The following is a 20,274-nucleotide window of genomic DNA, read 5'->3' on the forward strand; positions in this document are numbered from 1 at the left end:
TCCCTTTTATTCAGCTCAGGCACTGTTGTATAAAACATGCATATTCACACTTGTTTGATGCATTTTGTTTGGACAATGATCTGTAATGCCGTGTACACACGGCTGAAATTTCTGATGGAAACAGTCCGATGGGAGCTGTTCGTCGGATTTTCCGACTGTGTGTATGCCCATCGGTCTTTTTCTGTTGGCATTTCCAATGGTCTTTAGATTGAGAGCTTGTTCTTAATTTTTCCAACAGAAAACCTCTTCTATCGGATTTTTCGATTGTGTGTATGCAATTCCGACACGCAAAATTCTAACGCATGCTCGGAAACAATTCGCATGCTCGGAAGCATTAAACTTCCCTTTTTTATAGTGCCGTTAAACATGTATGTCGCTGTGTTATTGACCATTGGAATTTGGTGTGACCGTGTGTAGGCAAGACAGTTTGAGCGAAATTCCGTCAAATTTCCGATGGGAAAACCATCAGAGCTTTTTTCGACAAGGATTCTGATCTTGTGTACGCGGCATTAGTGTTCCACAGATGTGTTAGCGCTACATTCATTGGAAAAATCCCAAATCACAAAAACTTACATATGGTGTGTTATTGTTTGACAGGACCCCGGATTATCAGTCTCTTGATGCCCAACCATCTGAAACCCGGGCTCTTGAAATTATTGCCCATCAGATGAGAGAGATCCGCAAGCTGGAACTGGCAGTTGCCGATGCCAAAGAAAAAGAGAAGGCTTTACGACGGCTGTCTCAGGAACTGCAGATCATAAAGGAGGAGCACACACAGGCTGAACAGGCAGAGGAGAGGAGGCGGCAATCGGAAGAAGCTGCTAAAAGGAGGTGGCAGGAAGAGGCAGGTGTTGGCAGGGACTGTATTACTGTGCTGTAGCATTTCAGATAGTTGTTGCTGTTATGGCATTCTACAATATGCAGATCAGGTTGCGCATGTATAGTGGGGGAGAGTTTTACAAATAGTTTATCGAAGGTTGCAGCAGACGTGGTATGCCCCAGTAGGTAGGGCACTGGGGAACCAGGAAACTGCTGGCAGTATCTGCCATCCTTACGTTTTTTTTTATTTTATTTTTTTATTTTTTTTTTAGGGCTAAGCTATATTGACCGTATTCATTTCAGTGACCCACACTACTGGAAATTGCTCTGAAAGAAACCAATACAAAGAAATACTCTGTTTACTGTAAATAGAATATGGATGACCCATGTACAAGTAATTAAAACATAAAAGCATGATAGCATCCATATAAGGATTTAAATTGTATTCAAACAAAGTGGAACTCCTCGCTCATATTAACTTTATTTAAATTGGTCCCTTTCCAAGTTTATCTGTGGATACCAGACCTGGGCTCCCTTTTTTTTTTTTTTTTTTTTCTTCTTGTACCTTCCTCTTCGTTTTATTCTTCACTATTTAAACTGACATTCTCTGGTAAATTTTGGTATATTACCCTTTGTTCTTATGTGGTTTCTAAGTACATTACACCATACCTAATTTTTTTATGATGGTTCACCTTTAGCTTTTAAAGCGGAGGTCCACCCTAAAGTGGACCTTCCGCTCATTGGAATCCCCCCCCCCCCTCCGACGCCACAATTGGCACCTTTCAGGGGGGAGGGGGGTGCAGGTACCTGTACAGTACAGGTATCTGCACCCACTTCCGGGATAGCTCTCTGCGGAAAGGGGCATAGATTATGCCCCTTTCCGAAAGTCCCCCGCTGCCTGCTGGGTAACACACAGATCCCAGAGGCAGCGGGTCCATCCTTATTGCGCAGCGCGACTCGCGCATGCGCAGTAGGGAACCGGGAAATGAAGCCGAAAGGCTCCACTTCCTGATTCCCATACCCAAGATGGCCGCGGCAGCACCTGAGAGACGATCGAGAGATCGGCTTCGGGTGCCGACATCGCGGGCGCGCTGGACAGGTAAGTGTCACTATTTTAAAAGTCAGCAGCTGCAGTATTTGTAGCTGCTGGCTTTTAAAAAAAAAAAAAAACGCGGACTCCCTCTTTTAACTTGGTGAGAGAAAGGTATTGTCTGGGAATAATTAACAGATATTGATTAGCTTATACATGGCAATTTACTACTAATGTTTCTTGTGCACCAAGCTGTGACATCTCTTGGTAATGGTTATATTGCTATGATTTTTGTTTCTGTATGTCTCTCAGTAAAGACATGCCTTTTTTACATATTTTTCTGACAGTTTGTACTATTGCACTGTATTAAAAAGGAATATATGAAATGTATGAATAATATATATTGAAATAAAAATGTCCCTTTGCCCTCCTGCTACCAATGCTGCCTAACCTGTGTAAAAAAGATGTATATAAATACATTTTTAATCTGCTGCTGACATGTTAATGCCTGTGTCAGTGAGCGACAGCTGTAGGGGAGAAGGAGCTCTCAATGATGACTGTGAATTCTGGTAGTTGTGACGTCACTCATAGGCTCCCATGTCCCAGCTGCTGACAGCACTTCCTCTTCTCCCCTGCAGATGCTGCTCAGTGCCACAGGAGTCAGAGCGGCAGGATCATGTGACTGGAGTGGTCAAAAAATGGGTAAATGTACAGATCTTTTTTACACCGGTCAGGTGATGGGGGTGTTTCAATATAGTTAGTGTTGGGCAGGAATTTCACTTTGCCTATATAAAAGAGTACTAGGACCTGTGCTGAGGGGCACTAGTTCACTTCACTTCAAGCAGGATTTGCATTTTCATAAAAGTGTATGGGAAAATCCACACAGTTATCATTCTGAATGATCTCAGAAGCATCTCAGACTGATGCCATCATGTCATGGGCTGAAAATGCACAACTCTGCCTCAAAGAAGCTCAGATACTTTGAGCAACAAGCCTTCATCTACACAATGGTCAGGTATGAAGAAGCAATTGTAGGATAAATTCACCTTTGTAGAAAAAAAAATATATACTGTATATGCAAATCTTTTTGCAAGTAAAAAAATGTGCATTTATTTTTACTAGGAATCTGCAAAGCATTGCACCCATGATAAGCAGATCATGGGCGCAATGCAGGATACCTGCAGACTGTCTCTGCTCATGCCTTGTACAGGCAGGCAGTTCCACACTGACAGGAAGAAACAATTAAATACCTAGAATGCTCAATAGCGCCCTGTTAGTTCATTGAGAACTACAAGCAGACAGCTGCAAAGGATGTCAGTACTTGTAGTTCATTCACAGAACTCTGAATGAAGCGGCCGGTTGAGTGGAGCCCCACATGCCCACATTAAAAAAAAAAAAAAAAATTTGACAGTGAGTTTGGGGAGAATATCCCTGGCTCACTGTCACGGTTTGGGGAATGGCTGCAGCAGTGGCAACATGCAACATGTTCCCAAAGGTCAACTTCTCTTTTAATATAATGGGGAATATTGATGTTGAGCGTTTGAAGCTCTTTTTGGGAAACGCGCTTCGAAACCTTTAGTTGTAAAAGGAGTACACACAGTCGGACAAACCGACGACAAAATACGTCAGATTTTTTTTCCAACGGATTTTGGCCCAAACTTGCATACACACATTCACACAAAGTTGTCAGAAAATCCGATCGTTCAGAACGAGGTGATGTCAACCACGTACGACAGGATTATAGCGGCTAGTAGCCAATAGCTTTCGTCTCATAATTTTATTCTGAGCATGTGTGGCATTTTGTGTGTCGGAATTTAAACAATCAGATTTTGTTGTCGGAAAATTTTAGATCCAGATCTCAAACTTTGTGTCGGAAATTCCAATGGAAAGTCAGATGGAGCCCACACATGACCAGAATTTCCGACAACACAGTCCGATTGCACATTTTCCATTGGAAAGTCCGGCCGTGTGTACAGGGCATTAGGGTGACTGCCCCCTGTTACTTAAGTGATGGTCAGAAGCTTTGGGTTTGGTTACATGATCCCACGTAAAGGCCGGGATCAGCTAGGCTGTATTCTTAACTTCCTCCACCAAGTGTTTTGGCATTCAGGTGTGACTAGTACTAAAAGTTAATCTGCATTTGCTGTAGATATTATAATTTTTTTTTTTTTTTAGCCCCTCTGTTAATCTTAATAGAACCTGTTAACAACGTCACTCTAGTAATTGATTATTTAACCACTTTGAGCTGATCATATTTTTTATAATTACCGTATATACTCGAGTATAGGCCGACCCGAATATAAGCCGAGGCCCCCAATTTACCCCCAAAAAAACTGGCAAACTTATTGACTCGTGTATAAGCCGAGGGTGAGACATGCCTGTCCATCCCTGTGTGTGTGTCCGTCCATCCCTGTGTGTCCGTCCATCCCTGTGTGTCCGTCCATCCATCCCTGTGTGTGTGTGTGTCCATCCATCCATCCATCCCTGTGTGTGTGTGTCTCCATCCATCCATCCATCCCTGTGTGTGTGTGTGTGTCTCCATCCATCCATCCATCCCTGTGTGTGTCTCCATCCATCCACCCATCCCTGTGTGTGTCTCCATCCATCCACCCATCCCTGTGTGTGTGTGTATCCATGTGTGTGTGTGTGTGTGTGTGTGTGTGTGTCCAGCCTACCTTTGTCCCGAGCCTCCGTCCCGTGCCTTGCCTCCGTTCCGTCCCGTGCCGTCCCGTGCCGTGCCGTGCCTTGCCGTCGTGTCGTGCCTTGCCTTGCCTCCGCCTCGCCTGTGATAGGCGGAACACTGAATTTCCCAGCAGCCTGTGTTCCGCCTATCACTGACGTCGTATCATCCTCGTCCGTAGTACGAGGATGATACGATGTCCGTGATAGGCGGAACACAGGCTGCTGGGAAATTCAGTGTTCCGCCTATCACAGGCGAAGGCGGAGCCGGAGGCGCGGCTTTTGAATAGTAGAATGGCCGCTGTCTGTCTGCTCGACACGCTGATCGAGCGGGCAGACAGCGATGACTCGAGTATAAGCCGAGGGGGGCACTTTCAGCCTCAAAAAAGAGGCTGAAAATCTCGGCTTATACTCGAGTATATACGGTACTTAAAATGACTTTATAATAAAAAGGCTATGAATACCATTTCCTTGCCCATTCTAGAGCGTGGACCAAACTGATTCAAATACATTTTGTATGAAGTGTTAATCAGTGGTGTCAAGTGTAGCCTCTTTAGATTATTAGCTTGCAAAGTACTTCTGGTGCATGGCAGTGCATCTAAAGTAACCCCAAAAGATTAACCACTTCCTGCAAATGGATGTACCAGTATGTCCTCACGTTTCAGTGGTTCTACCTGAGTCTTGGCTGTAGCTGCATTCATGACCCTGGTATCTGGCGATGCTCTATAATGTAAAAGTGATCCAGGTGGCTATACAGCCTCTGGATTGTTTTTTACATGTGGCAGAATGTCGCAGTTTGACCAGATGCTTTTAAGGGAATAGACCCTAGATCTCTCAGTAGGAGTACCTTTCACTGCCCCAGCTATCACAAGGGATGTTGTTCATCCCTTGCGATAGCAATAAAGTTGATAAAAAATTTTTTATATAGACAGTGTAAAAAAAATAATAATAATGTAAAGCTCCCCCCATGCAAATATGAACTTGCACGTTGTTCCTGCGTACATATGTAAACTGTGGTCGCACCACACATGAGTATCAACATGAATATTAGAGTGAGCACAATAATTCTAACAATAGACCTCCTGTGTAATTCTTCCTGTAAAAGCTTTAAAACTGTCGCCTATGGATATTTTTAAATACTGTAGTTTGTCGCCAGTCAGTGGGCGAGCGTCATTTATAAGCATGTTGGGTTTCTATTTACTCAACGCAACATCTTTTATATTTTACCGAACAATAAGGTATTATATTTAGGTTTCTGTGCACTAAAATTCGTTAAAGTATATTTGTTCCAAAACTTTTGCGTTTGAAAAACCACTGCGCAGATATAGTGTGACATTAAAATTGCAACAACAAACTTTTTTCTCCAGGACCTCTACCTTAAGAAAATATGTAATGTTTGGGGGTCCTAATTAATTGTCTAGTACAAAATGCTGTTTTTTTTTTTACATGTGAGAGGTTTCAGAATTGGCTAGGGGGGCAAGTGGTTAAATATTAATTTCCATTATCGGCTAAATTTTTAGGCTTATTTCTAGGATAATACTGTATATCTGCTATAAAATGTATTATCACCAGACCTCTACAATTTTTGTTTTAATTTATTTTTTCTCTTATATTCACCGACCAACACAGCTCCTCTCATATCCATTGGGTTGTTATGCCCTATTACTAGGAGATACTAGGCATTAGTTGTAACACAACACTCGGAACTCTCGGTTCCACCCAGGGGTCGGTGCCTTGGGCAACGACCCTCCACCCTGCCATGAAGTCATTAGTTTTATTTTGCCCGGGCTTTATTATGACCGGGCTACTGATGTCTGCATCACAGTATGCCGGGCCAGCAGCCACTCTGTACTGATCAGTGAGTGGGTCTGTGATGGAATGTCTCCCAGCTCTTCAGGACTGATAAGTACAGCTCTTCCTGCCTCGGCGGGGCTGAGCAGCTGAGCATTCCCTGGGAGGTCAATTCGGGGGTCCCTCACCTCCCTCTCTTCTCTCCCTGTCCCCATCTCCCCCCCCCCCCCTTGTGGGGGATGCTGCATGTGGCTGCTGAGTGGTGTGTGCCTATACAGGGGCTTTCTGGGGGGCTCTCACCTGGGTTGGGGGGCTGCGCTGCCTAGCGGTGTCCTGGGTCCTGCTTTTCATGCCCCTGGAAGGTGCCTGTGAGGTTTTGCTGATGTCTTGTACGGGGCTGTGCCTCCCCTGTCCCTATCTTCCCTCCCTGCTCTCTCTGGGGGGATTCTACATGTGGCTTCTGAGCGGTGTGTGTGTGTGTGTGTGTGTGTGTGTGTGTGTGTGTGTGTGTCTATACAGGGGCTCTCTGGGGGGGGGGGGGGGGGGGGCTGCACTGGCTAGCGGTGTCCTAAGCCCCTGAAAGGTGTCTGTGAGGTTTTGCTGATGTCCTGTACAGCGCTGTGTTCACTGCCATCGTTTTCTCCCTGTACCACATGGAGCTGCTTCGGCGGCCATTTTAGCTGTGGGCAAGGGCAGCAAGCTATCCTGGGCTTCAGTGGCCATTTTTTCCTGGTGATCTGCTATACAGGACACCGGCGGCCATTTTCTTGAAGCCTGAACACGTTTTTCAGTGTTCTCTAATGGCAGCATGTGCTCCTGTGCTCTCTCCGCCATTTTCCCAGTGTTTTATGTCTTTGTACTGGACGCTGGGTGGCCATTTAATTGAAGCCTGAGCACATTTCAGAGCGGTTTTGGCGCCATTTGCAGCTGCTGCCACCGACACAGCTTTGTTGCCTCTGCACCTGGGAGTTCACAGGGACTACAAGCACTAGCTGGATAGCACAGAACTCCTGAGGTTGGTGAGTCCGGCGGAAAAGAGCCCCTCAGCCATCGGCAGTGAGGAGGATGGGACGGTCACTGTCCTAAGTCCCCTTAGGGTGGCAGACAGGGTAGGGTCAGCATGGCTTCAGAAACTGGTGTTTCTTCCCCCAAAATCCAGGCAATTGCAACCGGGTCACCTGCAGAGTGCGCAGTGCCCATGGACACCCTGACGGCGGTCCTCAATTTGTTCGTTGCCAAGATGGAGGCGGTGCGTGGGAAGAAGGGTGCAATAAAGAGAGCTCTCCCCAGAGGACGGACGCAGACTCGGGTCCTGCTGAGGCTGGTGATCCCTGCTCTGTCTTGTCAGATGACGCTGACCAGGACCGTTCGGACAGTGAGGATGAGTCCCCGTCCGGGTGCGACAAAGTGCTTGTTGGAGCACTTATCACAGCTGTGCATGATACTCTGAAGATTCAGGAGCCAGCAGATCCCTCCGCTGATGTAGCGGTCCCTTTTGGGTCCCGCAAGCCAGCACGTTCACCTAAGGTGTAACCGTATCTGACTTATTTTGACAAGTTTCCTAGTTGGTAAGGTTGAATAAAGACACCAGTCCATCCAGTTTAACCTGAGTGAGTGTCTACCCCTATCCCTGTACATTACGCACTCACATTGGTCCCTACCCTCAAGGAGCCCACAATCCAAGGTCCCCATTCATATACTAGGGCCAGTTTTGGACAGAAGCCAATTAACCTTCATTTACAAGGAATGGGGTCGCCCGCAACTGACCTTTTCGGTCCCCATATACATATGGCGGTAAGTTACCCTTTTGAGGAGAGCCTTCTCAAAAAATGGTCGGCTCCTCCGGTCCTGGACCCCCCAGTATCCAGGTTAAATAACGTAACCACGATACCGGTTGAGGGGACTCCTGCATTCAAGGATCCCACGGACAGGAAGGCCAGGCAGTGGCTCGTTCCTTGTTTACGCTTGTGGGGTCAGCCGTGTGACCAGTACTGGCATCCGCACTTGTGTCGCAGGCACTAATTGAGTGGGCAAAACTTTTGCACCGTGAATTGGGAGAGCAACGGGCTTCTTCTGTCTGCATGGAACTAGCAACTAGTGCAAGGACTTAAGTACATCTGTGACGTGGCCCTGGATACTCTCCCTCTGTTATCCAGGGCTTCAGTGTCAGCTGTGGTGCTGAGGCTCCTGATTTGGCTAAAACACTGGTCTGCTGACCAGGCATCCAAAAAAGCCCTGACGGATCTTCCCTTCCTTGGCAACCGGCTCTTTGGAGCCTCTTTGTATGACATTATTAAAAATGCCACCAGTGGCAAGAGTACCTTACTCTCACAGGCCAGGAAGGCTAAGGAGCCACGCCGTAGGCAAGGGCCCTCTTTTTCCGTTCACAAACGGCTTTTTCGTCCGCCCGGAGGTTCGGCAAAATGTTCCTGGAACCACAAGCCTGCGAATAAGTGTGCTACCGCATGAAGGTTTGCCCCCACCCATGTCTCGGGTTGGGGGGGTCATCTTCGGGAGTTTGCAGCCCGGTGGTCCTCTCTGCTATCCGACCAATGGGTCTGCGATCTGATTTCCTCAGGCTACAAGATAGAGTTTCAAACAGATTCTTCCCCTCCAGCATACCCGTGTCCCCGGTTCGCCAGGAGGAATTCTTGGGGGCAGTAATGGACCTGCTGAGTCGTGGGGTGGTTGTACTGGTTCCGGAATTGGAACCTTTCCAGGGATTCTACTTAAATCTGTTTGGATGTACCCCTTCCTTCTTGGGAACTACAATCTTGGACCTTAAAGCCCTCAATCACTTTGTAAAAGTGCAGAGTTTCAGAATGGAATCAGTTCGCTCAGTAGTCGCTGCACTCCATCAAGGGGACTCCCTGGCATCCTTAGACATCCAGGATGCATACCTGCACATACCTATATGCCTTCGCAGCAGTAGTTTCTGCGATTTGCAGTTGGGGAAGCCCACTACCAGTTTGTGGCTCTTCCTTTTGGTCTGGCATCAGCCCCTCGAGTCTTTACCACAGTATTGGCTTCAGTTTTGGCGTTGCTGCGACAACGTGGGATCGCGATCGTGGGATACCTAGACTATCTCCTGAGGGCATCTTCCGCCTCAGAATTGGAGGAGGATGTGGCGATCACCATGCAGACCCTGCAAGAATTTGGGTGGCTGTTGAACCTAAAGAAGTCGGTGATTGTACCGACCCCGCATCTGGAGTACCTAGGCTTGCTGCTGGACTCCATGGAAGCAAGAGTTTTTCTCCCTTCAAACTGCAGACTCTCAGATCCGCAGTAAAACTGCTTTTGAACCGCAAGTGGTTTTCGCTTCGCATTTGCATGCGAGTCCTGGGACTCATGGTAGCCTCCTTCGAAGCAGTAACTTATGCCTAGTTCCACACCAGAGTGCTGCAGAAGGAGATTTTGACAAAATGGGACAAATCTCAGTTGTCCCTGGATCGACAGATCCAGGCGAGACAGTCGGTCAGAGACTCACTGATCTGGTGGTTGAGGTCGCCAGTGATTCAGTCTGGGAAATCTTTCCTACCTCTGAAGTAGACCGTGATCACAATGGATGCCAGCCTATCCAGCTGGGGTGGAGTGATGGGGGTTCAGTCGGCTCAGGGCCTCTGGTCGACAGAATAATCCAAGTTGCCGATCAATCTGCTCTAATTAAGAGTGATCAGGCTGTGCCTCTCCACATGGTCGATGAGAATTCAGGGGCGTCCGATCAGGATCCAGTCAGACAACGCCACAGCTGTGGCATACGTCAATCACCAAGGGGGAACAAGAAGCTCAGTTGCTGCACGGGAGGTCGCTCGCATACTTCGGTGTGCCGAGCGACACGTACCGGCCCTGTCGGCCATTTACATCCTGGGAGTGGAGAACTGGCAGGCGGACTGAGTCGCCAGATACTGGACCCAGGAGAATGGGTGTTGCATCCGGAGATATTCAGGTTACTGTGCCTGAGGTGGGGCACACCAGACGTAGATCTTCTGGCCTCCCGTCTCAATCAGAAGGTGTCAAGATTCGTGGGCAGACACGTCAGATGCGCTGGTGGTTCCGTGGGATCAGTACCAGCTGATCTACGCCTTTCCTCCACTGAAGCTGTTTACGATGTCTGCTTCGCAGAGTGGAAGCCGAAGGGATCCCAGTAATACTGGTTTCCCCAGATTGGCCCCAGCGTCCTTGGTACGCAGACCTAGTGCGCCTGGTGGCAGATGCTTCCTGGGCGACTGCCGTTGCGAGAGGACCTTCTGTCTCAAGGTCCGATTCTCCATCCTGCTTTACTGCTGGCTTTAACAGCATGGCTATTGAGAGCCAGGTGTTGAGGATCCGGGGTCTGTCGGACTTGGTGATCCCAACTATGCTAAGAGCATGAAAATTTTCTTCTTGGAAGATATACCATCGTACCTGGAAGGCCTACATCTCCATGTGTGCGGAGAAAGGATTGTATCCGCACTCTTTTTCTATATCTAGGATCCTGCTGTTTTCTACAGCAAGGGGTAGACCAGAAATTGGCGTTAAGCACCATTTAAGGGGCAAATTTCAGACTTTTTTTTTTTCTTCTTCAGCAGCCCCTGGCGTCTCACTCGGTGAGTACCTTTTGTTCAGGGGGTACGACATGTAGTCCCTCCGGTGCATCCACCGTTACCCCCTTGGGATTTGAACCTGGTGTTAGCGGCGCTTCAAAAACCGCCGTTTGAGAATATGAGGGAGATTCCCCTGTTGACTCTTTCCCAGAAAGTGGTCTTTCTAGTGGCCATCACATCGGCCAGGAGGGTTTCGAAACTTGTCTTGCAAGTCGCCCTATCTGGTTATCCACAAGGATAAAGTGATGTTGCGTCCGCAACTGTCCTTTCTACCTAAAGTGGTCTCGACTTTTCATATTAATGAGGACATTGTATTACCATCTCTGTGTCTTAAGCCGAAGCACCCTAAGGAGGTGGCCCTTCACGCTCTGGACATGGTTCGGGCTCTGAAGGTGTATTTGTCTGCCACTGCTCCCTTTCAGAAGTCAGACTGTTTCGGTGGCTGGTCCCAAGAAAGGCATGGCGGTCTCGTCGGCCACCATTTCCAGGTGGATCAGACATATTGTAGTGCAAGCCTTTGCCTTGAAGGGGCAGGTGCCCCCCTTTCCGGTCATGGCTCACTCCACAAGGGCAATTGGAACGCCTTGGGCCTTCTGACATCAAGCGTCTGTCGCTCAGATGTGTAAAGCGGCGACCTGGTCGTCTGTCCACACGTTTACCAAGTTCTACAAGGTAGATGTCAGTGCATCGGCTGACGCCTGTTATGGCCGCAAAGTTTTGCAGGCGGCCGTATAGTTGCAATTGAATATGCAATATATTTCCCCTTTTTTTTATTTATTTATTTTTTCTCCCTGGTTTTTCGATTTAAAACACAGTACCTTTTTAAGTTAATGCGCTGTTGCATTACATTCCGCCCCTCCTTTTTTTATCTTTACGCTACACTGCTTTTTGACGTACTGATGACTGCATGGCAGGGTGGAGGGTTGTTGCCCAAGGGACCACCCCCTGGGCGGAACTAAGAGTTTTGAGTGTTGTGTTACAACTAATGCCTAGTATCTCCTAGTAATAGGGCATAACAACCCAATGGTTATAAGAGGAGCTGTTTCGGTCGGTGAATTACAGAGAAAAGGATTTTACGGTGAGTACAAAAAAATACTATTTTTTTACTGCAGATATACCCCTGAACTTCTATGTGTGAAAAGGCCCTGAAATTTATAGGGATTCTTTCTGTTCCATGTCATTGTTTTCAGCTTCAGCTGTTGTCAGAGCAGCACAAAATGGAGATCGATACATTAAGAGGCCGAGTTGGTGAACTTGAGGTGGAGCTACAGGAAGTACAGAAGCAGAAAGTACAAGAAGTCACATGTCTAAGACAAGAGCTTCAATCAACGAATGAAATGAGTGAGAATTTGAAAACCCTTTTGAGGTGAAACATATAAAATGATCTGCTTTATCTTTCTAAATGGGATTTGATTTTTTTTTTTTTTTCCAAAATGTATATTGCAGTTACTTTAGAAGAAGTGGTAAACTGCCACTGCTGAGGTCTAGTGAAAATTCTGCCTGCTGTCTTGCTAATCCTCTGGCTTTAGAACTTTAAAGTGGACTTTTTATGCATAACAGTTTGATAAAAAAAAGAAATGTAATTGTTAACAAAAGAACATACATTCAACATTAATGAATATGCTACCAAAAGAAATGTGTGCTGTAAATTGCCTTTCTCTTTGCTCTTCTTGTGGCGGCTGCCATTTTGTTGCACTCCAGAGCAGACCCTTCCTTACTCACTTCAGCCCCGGACCATTTTGCTGGTCAAAGATTTTGCGATTCGGCACTGCGTCTCTTTAACTGACAATTGCGCTGTCATGCGACGTGGCTCCCGAACAAAATTGACGTCCTTTTTTTCCCACAAATAGAGCTTTCTTTTGGTGGTATTTGATCACCCCTGTGGTTTAATTTTTTGCGCTATAAACAAAAAAAGAGCGACAATTTTGAAAAAAATGCATTATTTTTTACTTTTTTTTAATAATAAATATCCCCCAAAAATACTGTATTTATCGGCGTATAACACGCACCCCAATCTTTATAAAAAAGGGAATTTTAAGGAAAAAAACTTTTAGGAGGGAAGTTTAAGGGGGGAAAAAACAAACTTACATTTATATGGCCATCAGTGTCATCTGCAGCCTTGTCCACCATTGCAGTCTTATGCAGCCTTGTCCACCATTGCAGTCTTATGCAGCCTTGTCCACCATTGCAGTCCTTATGCAGCCTTGTCCACCATTGCAGTCTTATGCAGCCTTGTCCACCATTGCAGTCTTATGCAGCCTTGTCCACCATTGCAGTCTTATGCAGCCTTGTCCACCATTGCAGTCTTATGCAGCCTTGTCCACCATTGCAGTCTTATGCAGCCTTGTCCACCATTGCAGCCTTGTCCACCATTGCAGCCTTGTCCACCATTGCAGCCTTGTCCACCATTGCAGCCTTGTCCACCATTGCAGCCTTGTCTATTTATTTTGCTATTTGTTTTTTTTATTTTTTTAAAATGCAGCCGCCGAGATACAGAGCCGGATGTGTATCTCGGCGGTGTGCGGTAGTTCTCGGCGGGCCTTCGGCTCTTCTCGCCAGCTTTCGGTAGCTTTCAGCCATTCTCTGCAGCTTTCGGCCGCCGAGAAGAGCCGAAGGCGGCCGAAAGCTGCCGAGAACGGCCGAAAGCCGCTGATAATGGCTGAAGGCGGCCAAAAGTCGCCTTGAAGAGCAGAAGGCGGCTGAAAGCCGCCCAGAGGCTCAGAATTTCGGGGGATCGGCGTATAACACGCACTAACGATTTTCCCCTGCTTTTAAGGGGAAAAAGTGCGTGTTTATACGCCGATAAATATGGTGTATATATATAAAAAAATGTTTTCCCTCAGTTTAGGCCGATATACGTATTCTTCTACATATTTTTGGTAAAAGAAATCGTAATAACCGATTATTGATTGGTTTGCGCAAAAGTTATAGCGTTTACAAATAGGAGATAGTTTTATGACATTGTTGTTAATTATTTATTTATTTATTTTTTTACTAGTAATGGCGGCAATCAGCGATTTTATTTTTTATTTTTATTTTTTTTATTTTTTTGTGACTGCGACATTATGGCGGACACATCGGACATTTTTGGGACCATTGTCATTTATACAGCAATCAGTGCTATATAAATGCAGTGATTCTGGCAGTTAAGGGGTTAACCAGTGGGTGGCAGTGTAGGGGTTAAGTGTTCCTAGGGGTGTGTTACTAACTGTTGGGGGTTGGGCTTTCATTTAGTGAACACTGATCTCTGCTCCAATCACATGGAGCAGAGATCAGCGTCACTAGTTGCTGTTTACAACAGCATCTCTCTGTTCAGCCACCTCGTGAGACGAACGTGGGTATGCCCGCGGCGATCGAGTCCGCGGGACCCGGCCGGTCGGGATCCGGTTACTGGAAACTCTTTTCCTCTCCTTGGGCTCCAAAACTATGGGGGGTTTACAAAAACTGGTGCAGTAGTGCATTGTAACCAATCAGCTTCCAGGTTTTATTGTCCAAGCTTATTTGAACAAGCTGGAAGCCCATGCTGAAGGTCAAAGAGAATATCAGGGACCCTATTCTTGTATGTTCTTCTTCCTTCTTCTTTTTGGCAGCAGTTTATCCTGTCACCTCTCCTGCTTTCCCTTTTTTCTCTCTTCCCCCCCCCCCCCCCCCTCTCCCTAATCATTGTTTCCGCTGCACAGTTCGTATCATTCCAGTTGCTTTCTCCCCCCTTCAGCAACAGTAAATATGTCAGTTTGATGGGCCTCTAGTTGCTCTGATTTTAGGCACAGTACCAAGAATAGAGAGCATGTGCAGATCTGGGTGAGACAGTGCATTCCGAGATTTTAAACCGTAAAAGCAGATAGAGATATCTCTCTATCTCTATCTGTATCTGTATCTCTACCTCTTCTATCTGTATCTGTATCTCTACCTCTACCTCTGATTTTCTGACCTAAAAATCCACTTGAATTAACTGACACCAAGAACAAAGGCGTTCTGACTTCAGTATGACCACAGTGGTGTAGTGGTTAGCACTCTCACCTAGCAGTAAAAAGGGTCGCTGGTTTGAATCCCAACCATGACAATACTTGCCTGGAGTTTGCATGTTCTCCCTGTGCCTGCGTGGGTTTCCTCCGGGTACTCTGGTTTCCTCCCACACTCCAAAGACATGCAGGTAGGTTAATTGGCTTCTGTCCCAAATTGGCCCTAGTATATGAATGGGGACCTTGGATTGTGGGCTCCTTGAGGGTAGGGACTGATGTGAGTGTGCAATGTACAGGGATAGGGACAATTGTAGACACTCACTCAGGTTGAACTGGATGGACTGGTGTCTTTATTCAACCTTACTAACTATGTAACTTGCCTCATAGTAGACCAGGCAACTATCGTGTCCATAAATAGGCCAGGAATGGCAGCCTCCATTCTTTTCTCAGTACAAATCATCTAAGCCAGGCAGCTAGAGATTTGTTGTCTATGCTTGACCTGCTTCAGGATTATTATTTGTCAATAGGGGCCTTGCTGTGTCTGTGCATTCCCCCTACCATTGCATCATCAAACTTGGCACATGAAGCAAAACTATTCGTGACCTGCTTGGAGGAGAATGGGGACACATACATTATTTTTAAAGTTTCTCACCATGCATATAGATTTTTAAAAACATGGGGACTCCATGAACAGTTTATTTTTTATTAGAGCTTGTTGATTTTCTGAAATTGCCTTGGTTTATGGGTGTGTGCTTTGCAGCCTGAAATTAAGACACCTTTTTTGTTTTATCCAGCCGTTTTTACTCAATGTAACTTGGAACACCAACATGTCAGAAAAAAATAAAAAAAAATAATCAAAAACAGAATCGCTGAGTTGGAAAAGATCACCCTACTAAAAATGACTTGTAAACTCAATAGGTGTAGATAATCACCTTCTCAATGGCACACAATGCGATTTGACTTTCTACTGTGATCAGCTGTGGCCATTTGATTAGCTCAGCATGAAAAGAGCTTTCCTGCAGCATTTCGGTTGCACAACCAGGGACCGAAGCAAACCATCAACTATAGGTGGCAAGGCACTGTCAAAAGATCTCCGTGATTGTGGACAGTCACAAGTCGGGAGATGGATGCAAAAAAGTTCAAAGGCTTCATCAATGCCTAGAAGTATATTGAAGTCTATTATTAAGAGGTGGAAGGTATTTGGTACAACACAGACTCTCCCTGGATCAGGACGTCACTCCAAACTGAATAAATAAAAAACCAGAAGGAAATTTTGTCACAGAGGCTACAAAGAGGCCTACATCAACTCTGAAGCAGTTGCAGGAATGTATGACAAAGAGTGGTCATTGTGTGCATGTGACAACAATATTACAAATTCTCCACAAATGTGGCTTGTATGGAAAGGTTGCATGAAATCACGACTGAGCCTTGCCAAAATGCACCTTGAAGTTTCTGAGGCTGCATGGAACAGGGTCTTATGGTCTAAGACAAAAATTGAATTATTTCGCCTCAAACTATTTTTATCTGGCAGAAATCCAATACCACTCACCATCCAAATAACACCATTCCTACAGTAAAGCATGAAGGTGGTAATATCCTGTTATGAGGATGTTTCTCTGCAGCAGGGACAGGAGCACTTGTCAGGATAGAAGGAAAAATGGATGGGGCAAAATGCCATCAAATTCTTCAGGGAAAATGTGCTGCCCTCTGCCAGAAAGTTGTGAATGGGAAGAAAGTTTACCTCCAAGATAACAATGACCCAAAGCACACAGCAAAATTGGCAAAACACAGTGGTTGAAGGACAAAAAGGTGAATGTCCTTGCATGGCTTAGTCAGAGCTCAGACTTAAACCCCATTGAAAATTTTGGGAATGACTTGAAGACTGCAGTCCACAAACGGTCGCTGTCAAATTAAACTGAACTTGAGCAGTTCTGAAAAGAGTGGGCAAAGTTAGTAGAGACATGTCCCAACACACTAATGGCTGTAATTTAAAGCAGAAGGTAGTTCACAAAAATACTGACCTGGGGGAGTGATCTTTTTTCCAACTCGGTGATTCAGTCTTTAAAATTTTTTATTTATTTGTTTTTTTTTCTGACATGTTGGTGTTTATCTTTTCACTTGGATATTATAAGCAAATACAGCAGGATAAGACCAAAACTGCCCTGCTTTATTTCAGGTGGGGAAAAAGCAGCAAAATGTTATTAATTTAAATGGGTTGTGATTATTTTCTATACCCACTGTAGTTTGTGTTGATGCAAGTAGTGCTTAGCAGAGTTGTAAAGGGTGTTGAAATAATACCTATGATCTGATCTTCATATGTCTTTGATCCACCTGTAGCCAATCTCACATGGAATTGGGATCTCAGAATTCTTTAGTGCAACAGTTGAGGACGTATATAGGGGAGCTTGTACCAGATAATCGCCAAGCCGAAGAACAGAAGACAGAGATAGCAGAACTCAAGAGTACGATTCAGGTTTGGCCTTCTGCTGATGTCTGATGCTTACTTTGTGGATATCTGGTTGGGAGCAGTAGATTTCCATTAACTTCTGATTGTGTAATTCTTAACTTAAAGGGGTTGTAAAGGCAAATGTTTTTTCACCTTAATGCATTCTATGCATTAAGGTGAAAAAACATCTTACACTGCCGGCGCCCCCAGTCCCCCCCCCCCCGTTTTTACTTACCTGACCCCTCAAATCCCACGCTCGCCCCCGCCATCCTCTTCACCGCTCAGCCTGGCTGCTGATTGGCTGGAGTGGATGGATTGAAAGCAGAGAAGCCATTGGCTCACGCTGCTGTCAATCACATCCAATGACTCAGCGTGCCGGGGGCAGGACCGTGTGATACAGCGAGCGGCTAAAGCCGCCGGCTGTATCACGGGAGCACGCCCACAGGTGCTTCTCACCATGCAAGGGGGCTTGCATGAACGTGAGAAGTACCTGCGGGAGGAAGCGGAGACAGCCGCCGAGGGACCCCAGAAGAGCAGGTTCGGGGCCACTCTGTGCAAAACGAGCTGCACAGTGGAGGTAAGTATAACATGTTTGTTATTTAAAAAAAATAAAAATGTATACTTTCCAATCCCTTTAAGTGCTGAATCTTGCCATATTATCTGCCTTGGTGTAATTATTACCCAATTGCCTAGCACTAATGTATTAATTTTATGCATGCATAGTCTGACCACTGTCAAGGTGTGCTCTCTGCAGAGCGGTTCATAAATTTAAAGTTGGCCTTTTCAAACATAATAGTAAATACAAGAGAAGAAGGAAAGGATGTGGCGTTGAAAGCAGTAGGCCACCACAGGCTTACTGGGGAAAACAGAACAGGTTCACTTCTTCTTCTCCTTCTCCTCCTCCTTCTCCTTCTCCTCCTCCTTCTCCTTCTTCTTCTCCTCCTCCTTCTTCTCCTTCTCCTTCTTCTCCTTCTTCTCCTTCTCCTTCTCCTTCTCCTTCTCCTTCTCCAAAAGAGATTCAATCATCGCCTAATCCGATACAAATAAATGGTCACTTCTCTCACTTATAACTGGACTTTGTAGCATGGAGCACATGGAAGGGAAAAGCATGCAAAGCAAAACCAGAGAAATAGAGAAATTCCCAGCTCAACTTGCTGACCAGCTTGCAAACAACCAAATTATCCTGTTTAACAGTATGCATTTAAAAACGGGGGGGGGGGGGGGGGGGGTTAGTATGCATGAGTCAAGATACCCCGGTATTTTCTGTAGTCCTAACTCTCTAAATTTTGAGAGCCTCCAGTGGAAGCACATGCATTATAATGGATAGGCAGAGGGCCTCACCATACCTCTCGGCAAATAGCTTGGGGTGTCTCCTTTCCAAAATGGGGTCACTTGTGGGGGATTTTGTGCTATCTGGGCATTCCATGGCCTCCGAAACTGTGATAGGCAGTGAGGAATGAAATCAAAAATTTAGACCCTTAGAAAGCCTGAAGGTGGTGCTTGGATTTTGGGGTACCATACGCGGTTAGGCTCCCAAAAGGTCTCACACTTGTGGTATCCCCGTACTCAGGAGAAGCAACAGAATGTATTTTGGGGTGTAATTTCACATATAACCATGGCATGTTTGAGCAATATATCATTTAATGACAACTTTGTGCAAAAAAAATAAAAAAATAATAATAATGTATTTTTTCCGCAACTTTTGTCAAAATATAAAATATTCCATGGACTCGACATGCCTCTCAGCAAATAGCTTGGGGTGTCTACTTTCTAAAATGGGGTCATTTGGGGAGGTTTTGAACTGTCCTGGCATTTTATGCACAACATTTAGAAGCTTATGTCACACATCACCCACTCTTCTAACCACTTGAAGTAAAAGCCCTTTCTGACACTTTTTTGTTTACATGAAAAAATATATATATTTTTTTTTTTTTTGCAAGAAAATTACTTTGAACCCCCAAACATTAAGTATTTTTTTTTTAAAGCAAAGGCCCTACAGATTAAAATGGTGGGCATTTCATTTTTTTTTTCACACGGTATTTGCGCAGCGATTTTTAAAACGCATTTTTGGGGAAAAAACACACTTTTTTAAAAAAAATTTAATGCACTAAAAATCACTATATTGCCCAAATGTTTGATGAAATAAAAAATATGATCTTAGGTCGAGTACATGGATACCAAACACGACATGCTTTAAAATTGCGCAGAAACGTGCAGCGGCGACAAACTACATACATTTTTAAAAGCCTTTAAATGCCTTTACAGGTGACCACTTTAGATTTACGGAGGAAGTCTACTGCTAAAATGAGTACCCTTGATCTGACCTTCGTGGTGATACCTCACATGCATGGTGCAATTGCTGTTTACATATGACACCAGACCGACGCTTGCGTTCGACGTTGCGCCTTAGCAGGGGGGACAGGGGTGTTTTTTTTTATTTTATTTATTTTTATTATTATTTATTTTGCTTTTTTATTTTATTTTTAAACTGTTCCTTTCATTTATATATTTTTTTTATCATTTTTATTGTTATCTCAGGGAATTTAAATATCCCCTATGATTGCAATAGGTAGTGACAGGTACTCTTTTTTTTGAAAAAATTAGGGTCTATCAGACCCTAGATCTCTCCTCTGTCCTCAAAGCATCTGACCACACCAAGATCAGTGTGATAAAATGCTTTCCCAATTTCCCAATGGCGCTGGTTACATCCCGCAAAATCTAAGTCATGAAATGCTCGTAGCTTCCGGTTTCTTAGGCCATAGAGATGATTGGAGCCATTCTGGTCTCTGATCAGCTCTATGGTCAGCTGGCGGAGACACCGGCTGCATTCTCAGGTTCCCTGTTGGGACAGGAGAGCCTGAGAAAACCATGGAAGATGGTGCGGGGGGGGGGGGACATTCCCTCCCACTGCTTGTAAAAGTAGTCAAGAGGCTAATCAGCCGCTAGGATTGCTTTTACATAAAA

The 20,274-nt window shown here is 45.3% G+C and overlaps 1 protein-coding gene across 3 annotated transcripts in view; it reads left to right on the forward strand.

Moving 5' to 3' along the window:
- The window catches only part of CCHCR1 (coiled-coil alpha-helical rod protein 1), a 130,852-nt gene that overhangs the window by 34,240 nt on the left and 76,338 nt on the right, over positions 1–20,274 (forward strand). For all 3 annotated transcript variants that reach the window (XM_077462458.1, XM_077462376.1, XM_077462539.1), the window contains exons 4-6: positions 598–844; positions 12,093–12,268; positions 17,202–17,337. In XM_077462458.1, coding sequence (XP_077318584.1) covers positions 598–844; positions 12,093–12,268; positions 17,202–17,337 — 559 coding nt within the window. The remainder of the gene's footprint in view (positions 1–597; positions 845–12,092; positions 12,269–17,201; positions 17,338–20,274) is intronic.

This window comes from Lithobates pipiens, unplaced genomic scaffold (genome assembly GCF_037356315.1).
Source record: "Lithobates pipiens isolate NorthernLeopardFrog02 unplaced genomic scaffold, aLitPip1_a1.2 Scaffold_1, whole genome shotgun sequence".
NCBI lineage: Eukaryota > Metazoa > Chordata > Amphibia > Anura > Ranidae > Lithobates > Lithobates pipiens.